The following is a 27,060-nucleotide window of genomic DNA, read 5'->3' as shown; positions in this document are numbered from 1 at the left end:
TTCTCCTTCGCTCACCGAACCCGTTAAATTATGTCTGTCCGTACTTACGTATCAGGAATTCACCCGGCGTATCGAAGAGCTGACTCGGAGCATCTTCGAGTTGGACCCGTTCTACGTGGTGGAAGACGACCCGGCGGCCACTCTAGCGATGCTCGTGTCCACGGCTGACCGAGCGCGCGCTAATCGCCGCCCACGCTCTCCCGAACGGCGAGAGGTCCGCAGTCCGCCCACTCCCGCCTGGCTGCTGCCTGGTACCACCTACGCCGAGATAGTCAAGGGCCAAAACTCGCGCTCCAGCTCTATTGACTCGAGACAGCATAGCGCTCAGCGACTCACGCACAGAATGCAAACTCCTGAAGCGACAGAAGTTGAAATCAAGGAATCTGTCATTAGAGAGATGACGACTGGTAGCGCGAGTCCTGAAATAAAGCAAAGTGATAGTGTAGTGAGAAAGTCCTCGCCAAGTATGAGTGAAACGTGGGATTACAGTGAAATGCCCCAGTGCCGCAATAGTGAGAGTGATATATTCAGTGAAAATGTATCCAATGATTCAGTTTCAAATACACAAAATTACTTATACGGCAGAAATGAAGATCTGGATGCAGGTTCCGCCATCCAACAAAATGTAACGACATCAGTTGAAAGTCATTCGACTCAGATACTTACTTTACCACAATTGCAACCTCCTGACGATAGGGCTAGGTCAGTGAGTCCAGCGACTAAATATAGATCGCAAGATCTGTCGTATGCTGAAATTTTAGCTCTTGGACTCAAGAGGCAACCAAAAACACAGGTTATAATGTCTTTACCAAAACCCCAGGTAGCCCAAGTTGAAATAGTAAAAGAAATTATCGTTGAAGTTGAAAGAGCTCCTCAACAACACCTTACTGATAAAAAAGTAACTTCTAAGGATTCTACAAAATACAGATCTGAACGACCAGATAGGCCTGAGCGACCTTCACAACGAAGCCGCTCTAGAGATATGCCTCGTCAAAGAAGAGGGCCTGATAAACGACTGACCAAAAATCATGATACACAAATATTAAAAAAGAAAAAAATAACGAAGAAAGTTATAGAAGTAGAAGAATTCGAAGAAACACCTGACGTTGTTTCTACAGAATTAACAAAACCTTTTATAAATCCACCATTGTCAGAAGCACGAGAACATAATCTTATTTTGAAGTCCCCATTAACAGTTACGGTAGAAACCAAAAATGCTAGTGATGTTGATGAATCGAAAGCAGAATACATTGAACCTTCTCTTAAAAAAATAAAAAAGAAACCAAAATCAAAACGTTCTAAAAATAGTGATGATGAGATAGAAAAAGCTCTAAAAGAAATCGAAAGAAGTTCATCCAAGCAAAGAAAAAAGAAACAAAAAAATATAAATGACAAACCAAAAAAAGAAAGCGACTCTGCTATAACATGTAATGCAGAAGCTTTAGACGTTTCCATGGAAATTGTAAAGCAAGAGCCCACAAGGCAAGTGATAAGCATGGATTATGTAACTGATCAACAAGAAATTAAACCACAAAATGTTGAAGATGTTTCTATTCATATATCTATTGATTCTGCATGTAAGGAAACAGATAATTCTGTTATTAAAGGCACCCTTACAAACACTGATGAAAAATGTAAAAAAAGAAAGAAAAGTAAGAAGAATAAAGCTTCATCGGAATTGACCGCACAAAAATTAGCTGATATTGAACAATCTATTGAAAGTGACGTTGAAAGCAAAAGTCAAATGATTGAATTCAAACAAAATGTACTGCAAGAAAACATAATTTGTACACTAAAAGAAAATAGTACAGTAAAAGAAAATTTGGTTACACTGGATTGGAATGCTCTAATGGAGGAAGAAGAAAATGTTACAGAATCTTCAATTCCCCTTGAAGGAGAAAACTATCAAATGAAAGATATATCGGCTCAAGTTGCTACCGAAGTTAATATTATACCTGACCTTTTCACGGAACCATTTAGTCAAAATATTGTTGAACAGCATGAAGAGCTACGAAATGCAAACCAGATACAAGAACCTGAGTTCTCTGTACAAAGTACCTCCACATTGCCTAAATTAAATAATGAAACGTGTACAATTGATATTAATGTGGGTACAGAAATAATACAACCACACATGATTTATCAATCAGATGAAAAAGAAGGTCAACAACCATCGTTAGAAAGTAAAGAGGAACTTGAAATATATTCATCTCGTGACATAAAATATGTAAAAACAATCGTTGACGAATCTACTCCTGAAAATATTAAGCCAAGTTCAATTATTTCAAATAAAAGTGAGAAAAATAACAACTACAAATTCATAGCGACTGATCCTTTAAAAGAGCTTAATGTTGTGGTGGAAACCGAAACTTGTAAACCACACGACGTAGATACTCATACAATTTATCTAATAACACATGAAGAAAAGAAGCTACCACCTATTAGAACTGTGAAAGTATTTACAAGTAAGGACGTTCCAACCGTTGATGTAATTGAAAATCCCAATAATGAACCATTGACTTTAAATATAACAGACGAGTGTATTGAATCTGTGACCAGTAATGAAGAAATACAATTCGGTGACGAGCAAACTACATCCGAAATGAAATCATTTAATACAGTAAATTATAATGAAACTGTAAATGAAAATGCTGTTACAACTATACCGAATGTCGGCACTGAAAATCCTCATCAATTAGTAACTGAAATCGACAAAACTGAAATGTATTCATTAGAAGAAGTAATATTTGGATCGGTTCAAGATCGAAATAAATCCAAAGAAAATACAGAAATTCCCTACAAAGAGCTCATCGACGAAGTCAAAACATATTCCATAAATTTAGATTATCAGCAATTAGACTATAACTTTTATGAGCTGATAAAAGGCGAAAAAGAAATTCATTTCCAAAATAAAGAAAACGACTTATCTTCGAAGACAGAGTTATTACCTGTACACGATTTAGCATTAACTGATTCCAACTCTCAGGGTTTAAATGAAATATCAGCAATATATGAAAAGCCTATCGATAACTATTTCGAAATTACAGATTCTGAAAGGCTATTGGGCTTTGTTAAAAGTATTCATGACATGGATAATGTAAAAGTGGTTTCGCCTTTGTCTGATGTATCTAAAAGGGATGATATAGAAAAGAAAGAGACGTTACTTGAGTGTAAAACGACGATAAAATCATCTAGTTTGGATGATGAAAATTTGACAAACAATTTAGAAAACACAACCTTATTAAACAAGCTCATAATCAATATGAAATCTGAGTTACCACGGCAAAATTATTATGAGCTTCGTGATGCTGAGAATATCTTGGGGGTCATGAATTACAATAAAATATTGTATATTATTGATGTGAATAACGATAAGAAGAAAGATGACATTATTCTAGACACAGATATCAAAAATAAACCTATACAACAAAGTATTTCTGGTATTGAGGAGAATGCGGACACTGTATGTAAACAAGTAAAATGTGAATATAAACAAGCAGCATACAATTATCAAGAAATTAAAAAGGCTGAAGAAGTTTTGGCAATAAAAAATTCAAGAGAAGCAAGTGTGGAACCTGCCAATATAATAGAAAATAGTCAAGGAAGTAATTTGGCTTTACAAACGAATAACATTGGTATTGATCTAAACAAAGAAGAACACAAAAATGATTTTTCACATTTGATAGATGTTCCGTATTATTCGTACATTGACATGAGGGATGCAGAAATTTTACTTGCGAATATAACCACTTTTGTCTCCCGGGAGCCACTTAAAGACACATTGAAAAATGAAAGTGATTTGGATGATACATTTAAAACTGAAGAAAGTTCTATAAATGAACCATTAAATGACATAGCTGTCCAGATACCCCTTAACACAACATTTGTGAATAATTCCTTAATCATGGAAATACCACGATTCAACTATCAAGAAATTCAAAACGCTGAAATGAAATATGCCAATGCATGTGTCCAAAATACCAAATTGTGCCAAAATACTGAAACTGCTTTGCCTGTTTATGAATCTAGTTCTTCTAATGTGAATAACACGAAAGGTGAAGTATACCTCGGGGTATCTAAGGGTGATGCACTAGAAGGAAGCACTAATAATGATGTTATTACGAAAGATTCAAGTCTTTCAAAGGAGTCATTAGTTAGTGAAAATGAAAAGTATGTGGAGGAGATTAGGATTACACACGAGTGTGACTTAAACTCTACTTTAAATAAAAAAGTAAAAGAAAATTCACCTGACATTGCAACATGTACCATAGATAATATAAGTCGGGAGGATGAAATTCCTTTCGGAAATACTGTATGTGAAAAAATAGAAGATATTGAGCAGACGTCTGTCGTAGAGCTCAACGACGCAGTTAATTTAGTTAACGTTGAGGATGATTTTGTTATTGTTGATATGATTAATGATATCTATGAAAATATCGATCAGGCGGTAAGAAATGCATCTGAAAAAGGAGACAGACAGGAAAACCAGGCGTTACATTTAGTTGATTATTCGGTACCACCTTTAAAGGATACAAATAAAAAAGCTCAAACCAATCCTACAAATATATGTGACATAACCGAAGAAGAAAAAACAGAAATAGTCGGAGAAATTTCCAACTTAGATATTTCAGACCAATCGGTACCCACTGAAAATAAAACACCATCAGATATCGAGCCTGACTTTGAAATAATTAGTTCTCCTGTTTCTGATATTCAAGACCTTGAAATTATTGACCCTGTACCTATCTCGGCGGATGACCACTTAAACGTTCACACAATCCAATCGACTGATGCCCTTCAGTCTCATTTTACTGATACGCCAGGTCTCTTTGATACGGAAAAAGACAGTACGGAATTAAATACAGTTAATATTGACAAAAACAATTACGAAATCGTTACAAAAGAGACAAACGTTGACAATCGGGTTGAAAAATCACCCATACATAGCTTGCATGAACTTTTACCAGAGATAGATTCTATTCCGGAATTTAAACCCACATACCCTAACACATTCTTTTCTAACTTATCCGCTGACGCGCCCGAGTTTACTCCATCTTATATGTTCCAAAGTACCCCTACTGACACTGTCCATAATGCTGATACTGAAGTGAAACGCAAGGAATTGGATTCAAAATCGTTCTCTGCTGCTGCTTCTTGCACAATGGAAAGCAAAAACATGGAAGACACAGTCGTACATAAAATACTAGATGATATAAAGAGGGTTTCACCACCTATAAATGCAGGAAACAATCCTGATAGTGATTTGTTTAAAAATCTCAAAATTAAAAACACGTCTATTTCACCTCAAGCTAATACAGATACGGCAAATGTATGGGTTAAAATGTTAGATGATGGTAAATCTTATGCAGAAATTGTAGCGGAAGGGCTTACAATAAATGAACAAAAGATAGAATGTCAAGAACCTACAAACTTTGAAGAGTCCCCTTCCACAAATTTTGTAAAAGAAAATACGTTACAAGATTTAGCAATCGATAATACAAAATTAGAGGTTGGTAGCTCATGGGCTGAGATAGCAGCCACAAAATCACCGTTAAATGTTACTAAGAATACATTAATTGAACAAACAATCCCTGTTCCAGCTACTATCCATAATAAAACGCCAGTTATTTTAGTTGATGAATCTGATGTAGATCATCATAAAATACCAATTGAAATAGATGCTGATGGGTTTATCACTGTTGAAAGAAGTAGACATTCTCGATCAAGATCAAGAGAAATTCAATCAATCTCTGCTCTGAATAGAGGTACAATTATTTCGCACCGGGATAAATCAGAAAATAGATTTGATGCTCTTTTAGACACGCTGAAGTCTGAAGAAGTGGAACGATTCCAAAAAACTAATTCTGAAGACGAACAAGAAAATAAACCAAAGCCAAGAAAAAGTAGGACCCCCAAATTAAAAGAAAAGTCAGAAATATTAAAATATGAAGAAAAGCTACAGTCTTCAAAGTTAAAAGAAGTCCTGCCTCAACAAGTGGAACATATTAAAAATGAATCAGATGATACAGAAAATAAGAAAAAGTCTAAGAAAAAGAAGAAAAACAAAAAATCTAACAACAAAATATCCGATTCATCCCAAGATACAAAGGCTACAGAAGAAATTTTCCATGAAGGATTAAGCAAAGAGAAACAAATGAACAAAAGTGATCTATTAGATACAAATATATCTACACCGGAATCTATACATACCCCTGTAAAAGATCGTGTATATTCCGATGCTCAATATTGGAAAGTCGACGCAACTGACTTAACTGAGTTAAGTAGTTTATCTGAAACTATCACAATAGAGTTAAGCACAGAACAAGAATTACAATTTGAAGCTAGACCATCAATCCAATCCGAATCGTGCTTTACTGAATCAAATGAAGAAGTAAACACACCCGATCCACTTAACTCTTTGAATTCAGACAATAACACAATCCACACTAACCTTTCGGAAGAGCAATCTCTTGAAAGCAAAATGGCAGATCTGCAAAGGGAAATTGAAGAGATGCTTTTGCCCGAAAATGATAATTCAGTGATCAGTGATGTTACGCCAAAAGAATTAGCAGACACAAATGAATCTCTTGATGAACAAGATGAAATTACTGAAAATATGTCTCCTTCGTTGGCATCACCAGAACCTGAAGATTATCAACAAACTCCGGCAGATGAAGTCATAATGCGAGAGTTTAAAACTGCTTTTAATGAAGCGCTTCCAACTACTACCGCAATGGAAACAAATAATCAGTATGAAGACATATTTAAAAAGCAAGAAGTGGCACTTAAAATAGAAGAACCAGCAGAACATGAATCCCATGTTAATTTAGAACACGATAACAACAGTACAAAATCCTTATCTATTAATAGTGACTCTATTACTAACAATAAACTACAAAATAATTATAACTTGAAAACGGATAATTTCTGGGTAGAAAAATCATTCATTGATGATGCGGAAAAACTCATGCTAGCTTCACTTGTCAATAAGCCGGAATCTATTCTAGTTAAAATAGATATCAAACCGGAAATTGTTAAGGTAGAAGAAAATCTTATCAACGACACTTCATTTTGGCCTGAAAAGTATTTATACCATGATGCTGAGTGTCATTATTTCCAACAAAGGGAAGTAAAAACTAAAGTCAACGATACTAATATCCATATTGAGGTAAACGACGAGAATGATAAAGATCGCGATCCCGGTAGCGGTTCCAGTCGTTCTTCTGATTCGGACGAGAAGGATCCGCATGGATCGTGCGGGTCTCCTTCTGATTCCAACTACATATCCATGGACTTACCCGGTGGAATTTGTAGTTGGAAAGATCAAACGTCATATCTTAGCATTGAAACGCCCTCAGATTCCTTATTGGAGTCAGTGAGTGAAATATCACGCGTAGGTTTCGATATGTCAGAGGATTCACTAACAACCCCTACCCTAGAACCAGTCGCCCTACCTGACCCCCTACAGGAGCCGTCGGCCGCAGTGGGACCCCGGACTACCAAGGTGACTGATCTGCAGTCGTATTGTACAATTTTTAATTTCATTTTTTATGTTTGGCATGATATTACTACAAAACTATTAATTCCACGATTAGTAAAAAATTTGTACAATTTGTCACCTGCCGATCGTCTTGTAGAGCCAAGTATTGGCAACTCATTGTAAGCTTCTCTAGTCTACGCATTTAAGTTACAGTTTAATTAATGTGTGAAATACGAATTCTAGTCATGTCTAGTCAACTATTTTTGTCGAATTAATAAATAAAATGAGTGTGCTTAACATTGTTTTATTGTATTAGTTCAAAAACCCCTGTTTTTGTTCAAAATTACTTGCTGAATCAATTGGCTTTACAAGACGAGCGCAGCTGCTTTGTTTATAGATGCTTTAGTTTGGGCTTAAAATTTTTACTGATAGAAAAGTTATTTTGTTGAGACGTATATTATATTGCCCTGTTGGATGACTGATGGTACAACACAGCCACAGCATTAAACTTTTAAATGGCTTATAAACATCAACTTCGAATTATAAAGGTACAAATATTGTATAGTTGAGTTTTCCTAACATGTAGTAATATTTTGTTTGATTGGATGAATCCTTAGATAACATGTGCAATATCGTTATGAAATATTTTTTTAAATCTGCACTGCAGACTAACCTACAAATAATTGGCATATTTTTTTCAATTACCATGCTTTTGTATCAAAAACTTTTCAACGGTACTGCGCACGTTAATTTTAAGCCTAAATGTTATTGAATGATCCCGTGTGAAGCATGTCATGCCAATAATAAAATTGATGTTGTTTTCGATGTTGTTAGTAAACTAAATTTTTGCAATTTTAATATTCCAGTTAAAACCAATTATGGTAGCAGGAATATTTTTGTGGCATATGTTTTTTGTTTTACATTGTTGACGTGGATTATTTCATAGCCAGCCACCGATTAGTTTAGCATGCGTTCCCCTCGCACATCGAGACATTGTTCCCTACACTATATTTTGGCATCGGTTTTGGCATGCGCTAATCCAACGTCACTGGTTTTGCATTCATTACTAATGTAGAGTTGTGTTCTCAGGATGAGTTGACTTACGATATTGAAACATTGCTCGAAGAGGTGAAGATAGTTCAGGCTAATTTAACGGATCTACCAAATGAAAGTCTCGAGGCGATGGAGCATGGACTCGCGGTAAGTTTCATTCCCATAGAAATGACGTAACTAATTTAAATAGAACTGACATTCGTTCGCGCTCACGTGCTATTTCAGTCATACCAAATGTTGCTTTCAATTCTGTATTAACGAGACTCATGATGTCATTATAAAAATATTTCAGCGTTTCAAATTATTCGTTGGAAGTAGGTCATTTATTTGGGCTGATGTTTTATATACATATTACCTTTATAAAAAATGAAAATAAATGGCGGTAGTGGCGGTACAGCCTCTTTAGGTCTTGGCCTCAGATTTCTGAATCTGTTTCATGATCATTTTTAAATCTAATAGGCTAGTAGGTGATCAGCCTCCAGTGCCTGATACACGTCATCGACTTTTTGGGTCTAAGACATGTCGGTTTCCTCACGATGTTTTCCTTCACCGTTCGAGCAAATGTTAAATGCGCACATAGAAAAAAGTCCATTGGTGCAGCCGGGGATCGAACCTACGACCTCAGGTATGAGAGTCGCACGCTGAAGCCACTAGGACAACACTGCTCTTACATATACCTTTATATGCGTATATTTTGAGATGCGACAAGCCGAGCAAGCGATATTTTGCATTGAGATTTGAGCAACGTTTGAGAAACGAGGAATTGCACACCTCTGACTGGATATCAGTATTTTTTCTTGTTTACCTCGTTGTTGAAGCATTAATGATATTTCGCCTTTTTCTTTGTGTATATTTACAACACATTATCACATTTATTTTGAAAAGCATAATTTTGGCATCCGCATCGTTCATAATCTTTACTACCGAGTGTGTAAAATCGCTTTAAAAGCCGTTTGAACCGGCAATTCGTTACGTTTTTGGTTTAGCTGAAAGCACAGACTGCTGAACGGCCAATTTTATGTTTTGTGATCAAAGAGATTTAATATAGACTAGTCTAAAAAATATGACGAGATATGAATTCGTTTGTCATACTTGTATGACGACGCTGCCGTAAATTTTATTATACATATTTACTTTAATCTCTTTGGTTTACGTTTATCTGTTAAAGTCAAAGCATCAATCCATGTTTAAATCACAATCGTGGGGCCTCAGTGTAAACAAAACTAGAATCGGTGAATTACGTCAGATACATAAATATGTTATTTATCATTGACAGTATAATACTGCAATCACTTCCGATGTTGTAAAAATTTATACTTTTAGTATAATTTAACATAATAATTATGGTAAGTATGAGTGTATAATCACCTTTTTATATACTTTGTTGTACCAATTTTGTAGTAACAAATTGTAACACTTTTGGTCCTGTAACAAAGTGGAAAAAGGCGCTAACTCTTTTGTCTGTTTTATTGTTTGCTTTTTATATGTGATCAATCTGTCTGTACCGGACTCATTCAACACAGCATGTTATTGCGCATACAGTTGACTGGAATTTAAAAATAAAAATAATAAAACTTTATTTATGACCAATTAGTTGTTAAAAACGTAAGTTTAGTGTTACAACTTTTATATTAAGTATGTGTGAATGCGTGAGTGTGTGACTTGGTGTGTATACGCACGCATTTATTTTAGAGTGTAGCTAAGAGTTGTTATAAGCGTGCGCTGTCTTAGTGCTAATTTTTGGAACCTCATACCAAGATACGTAGATTCGAAATCCAATTCGGCAAGCGTAATTTTTTATTTGATTTAGAAAATCTGGATAGTTTGACTATCTCAGATCCTTACATTGCGAAATTTTATAATAAAGGAAGGGGTCCTAAATAATAAAAACATACAGTTAATGAAATAATACAGAATCTCAGAGTGCAGTCAATCGAGTAGTCTTTTAATTACCTAATTACACTAATAAAATAATTTATGTTAGGCTAAGTTACCTATTTCCTTGCTATCAACAAATCCGGATATTAGTCGTACAGATTGTTCTATAGAATTAACCTTCGCTATGATCTTCATGAATGAATCATCATTATGTTGACAATTATCGCCTTGTGTCAATTGATTAGTAATGTGGCAGGCTGCATTTTCCCAAGATAGGTGATGTCATGAACGTACATAACAATTACGACACCGTTTAATAATATTCGAGTGGTTGGCACAATACTGTAAACTGTACTGTGTGTAGCGCATTTGTTCGCGAAACGCGCTTGGCGCGATACAGAAACGAAAACGATAACTTATACGACAAATTCAAACGAATTTTCATCGATACGAAGATTATGATATATTTTGTTGAGTGGTGTAACAAGGTGAAAGATAACTTCGGTGTTATTTTGTGAATAAATTATTTTTATCTGAATGAACGTAACACGTGTTGTGGTCATTTTGTTCCTTGTTGTATATTCAACTCGATTTACTAAGGAGTGTTCTTAATAATCTTTTCAGGAGGGCATATCAATTCTAGTCAAGTGTGGAGAAGCAGCCGATATGTTAGAGCAAAACGTTATGGAATACCGTCAAGAGCCCGAAGCACAGAACCTGATGAAGGATCTCGTTGCCATGAAATCTAGGATTGCTAAGTTGTTGATTCAAGCTCGCCAAGGATTGGCCACCATTCAGGTAAGAAAGGTAATTTTCTGAATAATTTCCGTTTGTTTTTATTTATTTATTTGATGATTAGGTTGTTATATTTACTGAATATATATATTTTATGTGAAAAATTAATTATTAGCTTAAAGTTATTTTTAGTCTTCATACATCAATGATTTACTTATGTTTCCAGGAAGCGAAAAAAGAAATAGAAAGACAAACACAGGACATTGAAGAATACAAAGCAAAAATTAGCAAATTAGATCATTGGCTCGAAACTATTAATACTGAGCTTAAAGAATCTACACAACAAGGAGATGTCCTAACTGAAGATAATATTTTAAGATACATTGAAATATATGAACGTTATATAAGAGAATATGAAGAATATGAAATTATATTGAAGTCTATTTCGATTTCAATATCTGAGGATTCTAGTCAAATTAGGGCAAAGGTTACTTTAACTAAAAAAACATTAGAAGAAACCAAACATCTAGTCATTGATGAGATAGAAAGGCTTAGAGAAATATTGTTACAAATAAGAAGTGCGCCAGAGGTGATTGAAGAGGATATATCGCAAACGGATAGAACAATCGATTCAACGTCGATGCCTGAAGAAATTGTTTCGCCTCATGATACTAAAGTAATCAAAACGGAAAGGCAACCTTATGTTGAGGAACCTTTTATGCATGAAAGTAATATCACACAAGTTTCAACAGAAATAAAGGAACCATTCGAAACTAAAGTAAAAATAACAACTGAAACGATACAAACTCAAACTGGAAAGAGTTTAATGTCTGACGAACCTTCTGTCACTGACAAGTCTGTATTATGTCAACCTGATCCAATATCTACACACGATGTGTCCATAACCTGTGCACCACCGAAAGAAATTGAAGTGCAAACAAGTGAACCCTCCTCAGAAGAAAAAGAAATGTTAGAAAATATAGAAATTAAGAAGACCATTTCAGATGGACATGAAACAATTGAAATTCAAAGTAAGCCAATTATACGTGACTTTAAGAGCGATGAAAGATCTCTTGTGATAGGTGCTGACTACAATGATTCCGATGTCGATAAAAATACTACATTCAATATAACACACAGCTTACCACAATCATTTGAAACTATCATGGTGGAACCCGACGAAACTACGACAGAAGTAGTTGTAGACGCAGACGGTACTAAAAGAATAATTGTAAGGAAGGTACGAAAAACACTTGTTACTAGACAGCAAGTAGTACACTCTCAACAGCAGAAACAACAGTTATTCTTAGATGAGAATATACCACGTGATCAAACTTTTAGCCAAATTACTATAGCAGGCGATTCAGGTTCCACTTCTAGTATGTTAGAAGGTGGAGTTACTCAAAATATACAATATAAAACATATAGTGGTGAAATTCTTTCTAGTATTCCTAGTGGAGAAGTAACTGTTCAAGAATTTACTTCAAAACCTGATTTAGTCATTGCTTTAGAGAAAGGTATGGGGCCGGAAGAAATCCTTCAAATTGCGGAAGGTGATATAAAGCCACATATAGAAACGTCGTCCTCAAGTGTAACTGCTATTGTTCAACAAGTTACCAAGAGGATAGTTAAAACAAGAAGACGTATAATTAGAAAGGTTGTTATAATTGATGGCAAAGAACATATTTCTGAAGAAGTAATAGAAGAACCTGAAAACGTAGAAATTTCAGAAGAACAGATTCCAAAAGTATCAATAAATGTTAGAGATTTTGGTTCAGATAGGCAATTTACGGAAACAGACAATAACGAGGATCACGATAGTAAAAAACCTGTTCAAAAGGATGATGATAACAAAGATTTCCCAAAAACGCCCGAAACAACAGACAAGTCTGAAGATACGAATCAAGATACTCAAAAAGAAGATACAGAGTTAAAGAGCGTTTTAGAAGAGTTCATAAAAAATGAAGGCAAAGTCGACCATAAAGATTTACCTGGTTTTGTTTTCGTTGATTCTATATCAGGTAACTCTGAAATTGAGTCTACAATTAAAAAGGAATCGCAGGAGCTTGACCCTCAAGAATATATAGGAGATTCCACAATAGAATCATCTACGACGAACGTTTCTTCCGTTATTCAAAGGGTTACTAGAAAAATAACAAGAACAAAAAAACGTATTATAAAGCACATAAAAATAATCGATGGTCAGGAGCATGTAACCGAAGAAGTTATAGAAGAACCAGAAGATATTGAAATAATTGAAGATGAACCAAAAATAAGCCATACGTTGCAAGAGCAAAACACTCGAACAAAACGCATAAGAATAATAAAACAAGTACAAATAATTGATGGCAAAGAACATACCACTGAACAAGTTATAGAAGATTCAGGTGATGAATATGAACCATCCTTAACAATTAAAACTGAGATTGACGATCGTATTCACCCATCAGAAACAGACCATTACGTTGTAACTCTAGCTCCTGAAGAAATCTGTAATCAAAATATAGCTGCAAGCAATAACCTAATATCTGAAATTTATAAAACTACGGAAGAAGTAGTTGAGTCTGATGAAAAAAAAGCAATTGAAACACTACTACAAGAATCGAATGTTTTAGAAGAACTGCCTGTAAATTCACTTAAATGTGATATCAGAAACAAAACTGATCACATAATCCAAGAAGGTCAAAACCAACAGATACCACTGGAATCAGAAAGGTTAATAACTGCAAAAGCTACTGTAGAATTGACTAAATCCTTAATTGACAGCGAGATTAGTGATTCAAATAAGAGTAATACACAGGAAGAGGCTTTGATAGTTTTAAGTGGAAAGGATAATATATATCAAAATCCTAGTGAAATTACTGCAGAAAATATAATTAGAAAAGAATGCCTAGGTGACAAGAAAGACAAAATCCACGTTAATACACAAGACGAATCTTTAGACAAGCCCAGCTTGGATACAGATAAATACCAAGCGACTAAGAAACCAGTAATGTCTGAAGAAACAATTATTCGAAGCTTGGAGATAAGAGACGTGCAATTACCTGCAGAAAGAGATTCAAATAAAGAGTACGTTAAACAGAATCCCAATGTCGACATAACCAACCTAGTAGACAACGCCAGTATTGCGAATGAAAAATCAGTTAACCTTACAGATGCACAATCTGATAATACACAATCACTAATTGATATTCCCCATACAATAGTTGTAAAGCGTATCCAAATAATTGATGGTAAGGAACATGTTATTGAGGAAGTTGTCAAAGAACCAGAAACGGAAGAACTAGAAACAATGAAAGATAATCAATTGTTTACTCAAGTTTTACAGCAACAAGGGTTAGATACTAATCGAATAAAGATAATACGTCAAATTAGACTTATTGATGGTAAAGAACACATGACTGAACAGGTGTTCGTTGAACCTGGCGGTACATATGTTCCAGACTCCACAATTACTGCTGAAATTGGTATTTCATTAACGAAACCAAACTCAGAAACAGTTAGTTATAAAACCCCATTTACAGGCGATTTTATAGAAAAAGCAAAAGATACACCAAGTTCGGTTAATGTTATTGATGAATCAAATAAATTCATAACTTCTGAAAAATACCATACCGACACAGAAATAACCACAAAGATTGATAACCTTAAAATAGAAGATTATGTTTCAAGCAATGCACCCGAAAATGCGATTGAAAGAAAAGATGACCCATTACAGGATATTGATTCAAGTTTTAAAAATAACGAGATAGAGTTACCCCGACCCGATGAAATAGAAAAAGACCGTGCTGTTGAAAAAGTAAGCTTTTCAAAAGAAAATATAACACCGAGTCAACATCAAACTGAAAGAAAGGAAGATGTTGTTGTAGAAACCGCTGTTGAAAATATCGGTATCAAAAATGTTTCAAATCGACAAATGTCTGAAGACGCTGACGCTGCACGGCCTTCAAATCAGAGTACAACCGATGACAGTGTAGAAAAGTTTGATCTGGATTCTGCCAATCGAGCAATGGACACTGTGATGACATCTTATCTTAGTATTGGGGAAGAAAATAAAGAAAAAGATATAACACATGGAACACCTAATATTGATGCTATAATATCGGTTAAGAATATGGAAGTTTTTCCAGAAGTATTTAACGTGAGCAATAAAGATAAATCAGAATCACATACTAACATCGAAGAAAAAGATCCAACTATGCTTGCACATTTTAGCGATTCCAGATCAACCTGTGATCATCTTGTGAGTACATCTCCAAGTGTTATACAAAATGTTAATACGTTTATAGACGCAGAACGTCAGACTTCTAGCCAATGTTTGAACGTGGGAGGAGGTAACGACTTTATTGAAAAACTTACACAAACAGAAGACTTAAACGCTGTTCAAAATAAGTCTTATGGAAAAGTAGATATCACAATGAAAATAATCAAGTCAGACGAGCAATCAGATTTAAAACCACAGCTTGGTTTAGACATATCTGTTGAGAAATTTGATTCTACTCCGCAACTAGTAAAAAAAGATATTGAGATTAATCTTCCAGTTGATGTTAAAATGACCGAGGACGTAAAAGACAAATCCAACGACTCAGAACTCATTTCTGAAACAATACACGTTGGGTTTCTTAAACCAGATAAAAAGAGAAAACGAAAGCACAAACATAAGAAGAATAGTGAAAGCGATTCCGTAAGTACTGAATCGCCAATCAAAACACCTGAGAAAAGCTTAGACGAAACTGATAGTTCGTCTTTAAGTCATTATGTGGAATTGCCAGCTTCGACGCCCATAGAATCGCCAAAACCAACAAGACCCGTACTTGAACAGCCAACTCTTTCTGACTCTTTTATCGACAGTGAAAATGTAAAATCTATTGATGAACAAGATTATGAGCCCGACGGTGAATCGGTAGAACCAGCTTCCGAAAGGAAAAAGAAACTTAGGAAACGTAAGTCTCACAAAAGTAGTGAGGAAACTTTGTATCCTATAGAAACACCACCAGATGAGGCGTCAATATTGTCATCACATGAAGATAAAGTGAAAGATATTGTTGAGAAGACCGAAATAAAATCCCCAGAATCTTCAGTAGAATCTGAGAAGATACCGCATTCCATTTCCGCTCAAGAAATAACCACTATCTCGCCTAAAGAAGAGTCATATCACACAATGAGTGAAACATCTGACATAAGTACTGTAAAAATAATTGAAGAATGCATTGCAAAGAGTCCAGATTCAATCAAAGACGAGATAACAACTACTATTACCTACCCCGTACCAGTCATAGAGGAACTTCCTACTCAAGATTACTCCATCCAAACATCACCAGAATTAAGCGAACAAAAATCTGAACCAGAAATGAATTGCCAACCGGAAACTGTTGACTCTATTCTACAAACTTCGCCCACCCATCTTACAGATGTGGTTGTTCAGACTATGCCCAAAGATGACAAAGAAGTTCATACTCAAACTAACGATAATGTTGAATGTATGGAAAAAGTAGAGGCACTTGATAGGTCAGTTCAAACTAGTAGAACAGAAAGCCCCGAACAAAGTGTTTTATTAGAAGCTACGACACAGGTATTCGCCAGCGACATATCACTACCCGATGACAAATCGTCACAAACAACACCCTCAATAGAGAAAGGACACGTACCTGAAATGGTATCAGAATCGAAAGAAATACAAACGTCACCCATCCCTAAAATAGAGTACGATGAGAAGGCCTCAGAAATTTCAATTGAGACGATGGACTCAACAATACAAACTGTTTTACAAGAAAATGTCGACCAAGAAACAAACACAACACCTGAAGAAGCGTTACATCTTTTAGATATGAGTATTCAAACTACATCTATTCCTACGACGAGTGTATTTACACAATCTGATCAAGATGTTTCAAAGGACATGGAAGTTTCCACTGTATGTTTAGAAGAAAAATCTACATCATATGATAAAGTCGACATTACAGAGACGTCTCAACAAACATCACCAAGGATCATTAATGAAGAGAAGAATTTAGAAACTACGAAGTTTGCAATAACTACTGTAGACACGATGCAACAAACCTCACCACGCGAAGAACAATTAAATGGTGATGTGAGAAAAGTATGTATAGAAAAAAATGTAACTGTAGAATCAGCACAACAAACAACTCCAAGACAAGACGCTGAAAAGTGTCCTGAAAAAGAAATCGATAAATCTATAATAACCGTAGATAGTATACAACAAACATCACCTAGAAGCTACATAGATGATTCTATTTCAACATCCACTGATGAGCCATACGAAGTGCATTTAAGAGCACAAATATCAATACCTCAAGTAACTAATGATTTCTTAGATAGTGAACGTCAACCGGTAGATTATCCACATACGATTTTGGGCGATAAACATAAACAGAAGAAAAGAAAAGTAAAAAGAAAAACAGAATCGCCTCTAAAGTCTCCTGAAAGTTTATCAGACCCGATTAATGCAGAGTTATCTTTGTCGGTGACACCTACGAGCGATGAATTTTCTAGCAAAGACAGTTCCATAGATGAGGGTATTTACCAATATCCTACTACTGATTTATCTACAAACAAAGAAACGGTAGTGACACACAGTAGGCCTACTTATTCCGATATTGTGCAAAGATCTAAATCAAAATCGCCGTCTCCTAGCAAAACTTTAGTAACACCTAAATCGGAAAAGGCTATATTACTAAATTGTCTTGAAAAACGTACTCAGACTACCTATGACCCACAAAGACTGTCGGATAATTGTATGACAGTGGCTTTAATGGAACCCTCTGTAGAAAAATCATACGATTTTGTTGTTAGCTCCAAGTTAGAGGAAGTTAAAACTGCAATTGAAGACAAAGATCCTAACAAAGTAGAGAAAACTGTCATAGTTGTAATTGAAACAATATCTATTTGGCTGGAAGAAATTCAATACAAAATACATGCTGCTATTTCATCGGGTAAAAAGGTACCTGAAGAAACTGAACGGATTAAGGCTTTGGAACAACATGTCCAACATCTTAAGGAGATTGTTTATGTCACTGAAGTCCACGAAGAAATTGTTACCTTAATTGAAACTTTGACCCGTCAAATGAACGCTGTTAGTCATCTAAGTAACGAAAGCGTTTCAAAAGTAAAGGCTAGTGACGAGGAATGGCGTAAATTCTTTGATGAAATTGATAACTTAGCCCATTTGGTCGATAGAATGAAAACCACATTAGAAGATCTGATAACTTTGGAAGTGCCATCGTCACAAAAACTCGAAGAACTCGATAAAATTGAAAATGATAATAGTGACAACTCTGTAAATGTGAAAAGATTGTTTAAGATTTATCGAAGTATAGTTGAAAATAATTCAAAAAGGGAGTGTCCGTCTAAACTATACTTATGTGACGAAGACACAAAACAAATTGAAAATGCTATACACGTAGAACGCGATCGTCTTTTGCAATTAACATCATTAGCTGAAGAATACGAACAAACTCTTCAAGATTTTGGACAAATAACCGACGTTGCCGAGGCGTTACTTGACGGTAAAATTATCGTTTCAAACTTGGACCACCTTCACGAGGAAATACAGAAACATAGGAAATTCTTTGTTAATCTAAGCCACTGTCGGGCAATACTAGAATCTTTAGAGGATAACTTAGATAACGAGACCAGAGCTAAGTTTGCATCCTTGCACCATTCTCTTCACGATAGAGCAACTGCTATTATAGACCGAGCCGCAGGCCGAGCTCAGCAAATGACTTTGGCGGCTTCGAGATGGAGCATGTTAGACCAAGGCATGAAGGAAGAACTGCAATGGCTTCGGGTAGCCGAACAACGTATTCCAGACCTTACTAACGTTACATCTATGGACCACGAGCAATACATTAATCTTTACCAATCCCTGAGCCTTGATGTTTCCCATCATTATGCGAAAATTTTACGGTTATTGTCTGTGACGGAGGGTCTACAAAATCTCATAGTTTGTCCGGGACTAGAGTCCACGTGTTCTATGGCTCTTGAAACATTATTGAAACATCAAGAAAACATCGACGTATCCTTAGTAAGACTCACAGATTTCAAAGAGAATTGGTTTACATATGACCACTTAATAAACAGAATAGAAAGCTGGATTAAACTAGCTAATAGGGAAATGGAACATATAACACCAGAAAACATAACGACTACCGGTAACCTAAGAAGATTCTGGGAGCTAAAAGCTCAGCACGAAGTGCACAATAATTTGAAGACTGAATGCGGAATCCAGTTCGAAAAGGCATTAGAAATTCTACCAATATCAGATGAGATGGTTCAGCGTCAATTTTTCTTGAAGATAGAAGATAAATGGCGAGATTTATCAACTAGAATTGGCAATCTCCACGCCTCGGCCGTTCAAAATATATCCGACCGCGGTGTATCTTCGGGTGAGAAATTGAATTTACTGGAAGACGAACTGAGAGAATTACGAGGTTCGCTGGAAGGTCTCAAAGGTGTAATTAAAAGCGAAGACGAACTAAACCTATACATCGAGAGGCTGCAGGTGATGACTAGCCGCATCGATCGGATACAAAATGAACTTGGAAGATTAAGTTTACTTCCGACCGCTGAATCAGATCGCCTAGGCGCCCTCTTAACACAGTCTGGCATTTTAGACGACCAAATAGCCGAAGAACTCGAAAGAAGCATGTTGCTGAAAGAGAAGATTGTTCAAGTGCAGGCTGGCATTACACGCGTGCAAAAGGGTCAACGTCGCGCGCGTCTGACTCTGGAAGAATGTGAAACGGCTGAACGCTTGGGTAGTGATGTCGTTGAGAGAGCCTCACAAAATTGTGAGCGTCTCTTGGAAGACTTGGCGGCCCAATGGAAGGAAATTCTGGCGTTGAGACAAGCTCTGCATACATTACCTATCAGTCTTCGTATTTGCGTGTCGCCCACCAGCATCGAGAGAGACATTTCTGCTTTACAGGTGTGTATTATAAAGTAAATATTGGATATCGATTCTTATGGTACTATTTTATAAGAATCAGATATATTGTTAAAAGCAAAACTCGATCGAGCTATTTTTTATTCGACTTTTTTTTTTTTGCAGGAGACCCATGCAGAGTTAGAAGCAGCGTGCAACGATCTCTGCGTCCGTCTAAGAAGCAAGCTCCAACTTTGGAGGCGATTCGAAAGACAACTGGAATCGGTCCAAGGTGCTGTAAGAGAAGCTGACTATATGGTTGAGCTGCTGACTGTACAAGGGCAAGTGGATTATGATCGTCTGCTTAAAGCCACCGAGAGATTGGAGGTAAGGAATTTTACAAATACGGAATACACGAGAAAATGTATTATGCCAAAGACCTTTCGTAATTGAATTAATTTGAAAGAAGTTAGGACACATTTTCAACGAACCAATTTACCACCTCTTAACCTAAATAAATTCCCCTATAGTGGAAGATATTGTAAACTGCTAGTCTTCTTTCCACCAACTCGTCGTGATACAGAATAAATTATTATATTTTCTTTAACAAGAAAAGAACTTATATTTAGCTGCTCAGGATGTGCAATAATATTTATTTTTTCACGTTTAATATAATAACGAGTTTCATTCAATGCCATTGAGTGTATATTACCACTGCACTGTGAGACTAAATGTAAAAGAACCTATTTAACTTAAGAATACCCTTACATCCATAAAACTTTTATCAAACATAACAAAAGAGCAATATCTCTTTATTTCTATCTACGCACCTTGACAAAAATTAATTTAAATTGTAGTGATTTGATTGATGTTCTATAAACTATTTTATTATATAATTAAAGTTTGTGCGTGCCAAATACACATATTAGAAGTGAATAGGATTGTGCGATAGATGATCATGTCCCTATATGTATATGATCACTCCATGTATTTGTATATCTATATTCATACTGTTTACACATTGTATACGTTCTAATGATAATATAAATAAATAAAAAAAACTGCATTTACTACACAATACGTTATGCGACAAATTTTCCATCTGAAGTACTAATAAGTAATTACTTAACGAATACATCAATTTTTATCGATTTTAACTCTTTCTTAATCGGTCTCAATCGCTCTCCCCTTTTCTTCGACAAAAACGCTGCACATCTTCGTGACGGATCGTAACAATTGTACCCTCATGCGCCTAAAGAAGTTTCACTTCAATACATTGGTTTTAAATCGTTTAATTTCCCCAAACAGACGCTAAGCGACTCCCTCTCGCGCCGTAGTGGTGAATTGGTGAGTGAATTGCGGGAAACAGCTGCCCCGTTGGAGGCCAGCACAGAGCCAAGTGTAGCGGCCAAGTTGCGCCGACAATTGGACGATGCGGCCACCGCCTATGAGCACACCTGCGCTAATCTAACACACTTGTGTGACAAGTAAGTACTATAAACAATAATTTGCATTCCTATTTAGTGTTAAAATTTAAACAAAGTGTCTTACATTACTAGTGCAGATATAGTTCTAATATTATCTTTCCATCTTCGATAGTGCCTTCTTGTTTTTATAAACTGTTTGTTTGTTAACAAATCGAGGTACCGGATTCATATTGTAAATTAATTTGTTTTATTATTTAAGTTATTGTAATTAATTCTCGATATTGCCACACAATACTTGTAAATGAGTAGTCTTACGCCCAAACCCAATAACCTATCTTAATCCATTTTTGACCATCTGAGATAGATAACTTGATCCATATATTATAAAAGTGTGCCAATAACCAATCGACGGATTGTAATAGCCATCAGTCGATACAAGCAATCCATGGTAGGTCGGATTGTTGTATGTGTACCTTTGTATGAAAATGACAGTTCAACTGTGCCAATATCCTATCTTAAGATTTTAAATTAAATAAAAAGCTATTTGATATGTTTCAAACATAGACATGTATTTTTTAATTGTACGGTTTTATTTACTTTATTTGGTTTATATTGATTATCAAATATGAGTGTAAAGAGCGAAGAGATTGCATTCTATCCGTCGCCAAAAATTGATTATCTTCGTAGGGTTTCGTTGCTTGTAAGCTATGAAACAATTGTGTACAATTGAACTATTTAAGTTAAACTAAATGCCATCAAAAACATTTTTCTACCGTGAAAATTAATGAGATTTATGTTGTCGGTTTATTTATTCAGCCCCCACTTAAGGAATCTTTTGTCTTCTGTTCTTCCTTCTTTAAATTATTACGTAATTAGCTAACCTAATCTGATCTCATAGTGACAATATAAATCTTAAAAATATTTTATGTTTTGAATAAAAAAATAATTCTATGTTATCCTTGTAATAGATATCACAAGGCAGTAGACCTCTGGAGCAGATACAAAGAAGCAGCCGCTGCTGTTAGAGCTTTCGCCGAGTCCCAGGAAGGCCGGCTCCACGCCCTCAGACCAGATGATGCACCGGCTACCGCTAATGTGAGTACTTCACAGGTTTCCCCGCCGTGGTTACCCTAATGTATGAATATATGAAGTATCGGAATCTAACGAACTCTCATCCCTGTAACATAATTATAGAGTAGCTTATAAGATAATTTTAAATCTTATTTATATAGCCCCCAAATCTACATTTTGGGTCAATCATTATGGACGAACATTATTTTTTATAGAGATTTCCGCCTGTTCCGCCTTCCAGACTGTTTACCGTATCACGGGTGAAATAGATAGTAGTTTTAGATGCTACTTCATATAAATAAATTTAAAAAGTTAATCGTTGTATAGCAAAATAATAAACAGTATACTTAATATTTCAAACTATATCCTACGCAATGCAAATGGCTAATTTAAAGTCATAAAAACGTTTTGACTTACCAAATACGACGCATATTATGCGCTATAAGCAGCCGGTGATGTCATCACAACACTGTCTGATCAATATTTTATTTTAGTAATCTTTAGTACTACTTTACAAACAGAAAACATACGAATTATAAAAAACACAATATATGTGCATCGATGCAAAGTATGCAAGGAAACATTACAATGTTAAAAGACAAAACAATCATTAAAAAAAAACAATAAATTAGATTAAGAAATACAAAAATGCAATTTAAAATCTCCATTCTTTATTCTTTTTTGACGTTCATAAGTGTACATTATGTTACCGACATGAATAAACTATTGTTGATTTGATTTCATTTCACAAAGTAACTATGCCCTCCAGAGATAATCCACTGATATTGCCAAGTTATTGCTTTTTATGCTATATTCTTACCATAATATAATAATTATTTTATGAGCACTTGATGCAAAGATTAGACTACCCGCAATATTTTAGTTATGATCATAACGGAACGCTTTTGTTAGAGGTTTTCAGATTCCTTTTTAAAAACGAAATGCAAACGACAAACCCCTTTTTGTAAAGAATTAACGCACAATAATGCGATTAAGAATGAAATTGGGTCAGTCAAAACAGTTATATGCCTTATACTAATTAGGGCCCGACTATAGCCTTTACATTTCTGTGATAGAAACAATTATTATGACATGTCTTCATTTTGAGACATCAAACATAATATCGTGGACATTAATTGAAGCGAGGCGATTATTTAAAAAACGGTACCCTACTTTTAGTTAAATAGATATTATTAAAAAAGATAGTCTATGTAGAACACGTGAAAAAATTCAATTTGTTACGCGTAATTATGTCTTGCTTACTAAAATTAGCGAAAATAGACGCCTATAAACATTTAAATATAATTTAAAGATTATTGAAGGCTACGATGTAATTCGCACAGCGATGTTTACACAACGGGTTAAGTCAAACATCATACCGGTTCACTGTTGACTGTTTAAACAACAGGCGTTTATCCGCTTCTTTGAGTTCCCATAGTCTTTGTGAGATGGGATCATACCTTATAATTAATATACAAATACATCAATATATAGTTTTAGTTATTATTTATATTATTAGTTATTATTAATAATTTGTTTTTGTCTTATTCTTATTTTTGTTTATTTTGTGGTCGTTTCTTTAGTTCCTTTGATATATTTTATTTTTATTTATATTTATATATTATTGCTTAAGTTCTAAGAGGTACAGAAAAGTGGAGCAATAAAGTACATATTAAACTGGTGACGAAGATACAATTAACTTTATATAAAGAGCAAGACAATTTTCAGGGTTGAAATGGTATGAAGAGGCTTTTGCCAAAACAGGGCACACAGATACCTAGTAGTTAAGCATTACCGTGTGTTAAGATATGATGCATAATATTATGTATAGGGCTCGCAAACCAGATATCGCAAGTTTTCTTGACCCAATCATGAACAATAGACGCTTATAATAATAAGTACTAACCTATTTTATCTGAAGCCATATTGATCAACTCTTAATGTGGTTGATCTACTATGAAGGCCAGTACAGCGATTTATAAGACAATGTGATGCCTCATTGTAAAGACAGTTTCTATATAATTAGCTATTAAATTTCTCTTATTTGCCCCTTTAATAAAACAATGCCTTGACCTGTTTGAGCTACCGCGGAATATACTTAAAAGGACATAGAATTTTTATAGCGCAAAATCACCTGCATCATGAGCATACCCTCACTATTACACCATCACACAACACAGCCGAATTAGGTATAACTTAGTTAAATGTTTTGATTCATTTTTATGTTTGTTCCTTTTTTAAATGTGTGAAACTTTTTATACATAATATATATTGCATCTATGGCTTATCTTTAGAATTTTTTTTCAATGTAATTCTGTTACGAAGTAAATAAATAAATGCATTGGTTTACATTAATACATGTAATTTATAAAAATATAGAATTTCAATTGAGGTTACCTAAAACCTGAAACTTTCTACTATTGGAAATTCTTATCGACTGTTTTCACTGAAAATGACAATTGAAACGTAATGACAAAGAAAAAAACGTGAAACGCGAATAATTATTTGATAAGAGCTTGATAACGGTATTCAACGACCACTCATTTCATTTGGCAGTAGCTGATCAGGCGTCCACGCGTTCGGACGTCTGTCACGCGAAATTCGCGAACAAACGAAACTCGAATAGCCAGAGTGCAAACGAAACCAAATTTTCATCGCAAGGTCATCGCTAGGATGCAGTGACATGTGTTGTATACATAATTTTGTGTGTTTTAGTGATGATTGATCGTTTTAAATTTAACATTTTCATATATGTAACACTGTTGACATGGGTTAATTAAAATTGTAAAGGAAATATTGTTGTGTTATCTCCGTGCGAGTCACAGCTAAATCCATATAACCGCAAAAATTTTTCGTTATTTGTATAATAAGAATGCGCGTGTAATTAAATTTACAAAGTTAAACAAATATTATTGAAACTGGTACTTCTGATTTAAATAGTTTTTCTTCATTACAATTAACAGTTACGGCGTATGTGAACATGACTTAAGTTCCTAGCACTAGTCCTTGGCGATGTCCTTGTCTCTGACCATGACTCCATAAATTTGAAAACAATTGAATTTGGAATTCATGTGTCAGTTCAAAATTTGTTCTTATAGCGTGCAGACGTAGGTAGGAAGTCGTGCCATAGATAAGAAAATATATATGTTCAAAGTGCGGTGTTTGTAAGTTATGAGATTTTCCATGGACCCGATACGGCATGTGCGTCAATTGTGATTTGGATGATAATGTCGCTCCAAGAGGTGAGTGCTTTTGAGATGGATTATGAGACGGTTCACAAACAATTTTTAAATTTTCTTTAGGAATTTTACAATTCCGTTATTTTAATACACTAACATTCTCGCAACGTTTTATCATCATAGATAATATTTCTTGTATTTTTTTATATCGATCATAGATATTATTTATGTCGTGGTTTTATTATGTATATATTTGTCACTACAAGACATACCTGCATAATCTATTTATTTAAATGTAAACCAATTTTATGACGAAGTTTCTGAAAACAATTTTCACATTTAAATTACTTTTGAATAGTTTAAGTGTTGACGTAATTTTTATAATATAACACCATTCTGAATGCTTAAACTTTCGTATAATAAATTGCATTACATTACAAAATCATAATTTTCTAGTCCTGCTATTTTTCAGTCATGTAAAACAGTATCTTCGTTTTAAATCACCTATTTATCATTCAATGACTATTAAAGTTAGTTTAGAACACAAAACGAAGTTTTCAAACAATTTAGTGAAACTTGTTAATTGTTAGAACAGAATTGTACTGAATTCAGTAATTAGCGAACCGCCGACTTTCCAAGGACTTTCTTCCTAATCGATGTAGTACTATGAATGCGTAGAATTATACCACTAAGGTGGGATTATTTGGAACTAGGTACTTATACCTCAAAATCTTGTGGTTTAGCAACGGGTAAATAGATCGTGACCGCGTAGGATCAAGTGGAATATCTGTTATATGCATGTCTAAAAGAATTATTTGTTATCATATATTAGCTATGATAATACTAAAATAAAATCTATATAAATCTTTTCAGTTAGCGCGACTTTGTTAACTGAGCTACGGGTTCTGTTATAAAAAGGACTCTGGTATAAAAATAATTTAAAAAAATTACCAATAGTGACGGTATTAATTACAAAGTCTAATTTATAATTTCAGGAAATTAATTGTATTCAGTTTTGCGTGCGTTTCTGGTCCAGAATCATTGGTAAAAGTATTTAATTAATTCTGTAACTGCTTTCAGTTGATTATATTAACCCAATGTGGGTCAAAGAGGTCAATCCTCCCATTGCACAAATGTATTCGTGTATTATGTGTAAATTTATACCCAAAAAAAGTTTGACATTTTGTATGTTACAAGTATAAATCGACAACAAAACCCATAAAATCGATGTTAAACGTAATTTACATTTCTTCGTTTTTAATTCAAATATTTTTTTGGCTAAACCCTGTTGTGTGTGTCCTGTGTTGTTATGTAATACATAATAAAAAGGCCGGCAACGCACTCGCGGCATTG

The 27,060-nt window shown here is 34.8% G+C and overlaps 1 protein-coding gene across 7 annotated transcripts in view; it reads left to right on the top strand.

Annotated features, from left to right (window-relative positions):
• Nucleotides 1-27,060, top strand: part of LOC110996083 (nesprin-1) — a 142,446-nt gene that overhangs the window by 100,669 nt on the left and 14,717 nt on the right. For 5 of the 7 annotated variants that reach the window (XM_022263595.2, XM_045629720.1, XM_045629719.1 and 2 more), the window contains 7 exons: nucleotides 56-7,504; nucleotides 8,570-8,680; nucleotides 11,036-11,218; nucleotides 11,373-20,093; nucleotides 20,217-20,417; nucleotides 21,339-21,517; nucleotides 22,426-22,552. In XM_022263595.2, coding sequence (XP_022119287.2) covers nucleotides 56-7,504; nucleotides 8,570-8,680; nucleotides 11,036-11,218; nucleotides 11,373-20,093; nucleotides 20,217-20,417; nucleotides 21,339-21,517; nucleotides 22,426-22,552 — 16,971 coding nt within the window. The remainder of the gene's footprint in view (nucleotides 1-55; nucleotides 7,505-8,569; nucleotides 8,681-11,035; nucleotides 11,219-11,372; nucleotides 20,094-20,216; nucleotides 20,418-21,338; nucleotides 21,518-22,425; nucleotides 22,553-27,060) is intronic. The other 2 variants (XM_045629718.1, XM_045629721.1) reach the window with 2 other exon arrangements.

The sequence above is a fragment of the Pieris rapae genome, chromosome 10 (assembly GCF_905147795.1).
Source record: "Pieris rapae chromosome 10, ilPieRapa1.1, whole genome shotgun sequence".
Lineage (NCBI taxonomy): Eukaryota > Metazoa > Arthropoda > Insecta > Lepidoptera > Pieridae > Pieris > Pieris rapae.
Note: the sequence above shows the minus strand (reverse complement) of the source record. Positions and strands in the feature narration are given on the sequence as shown.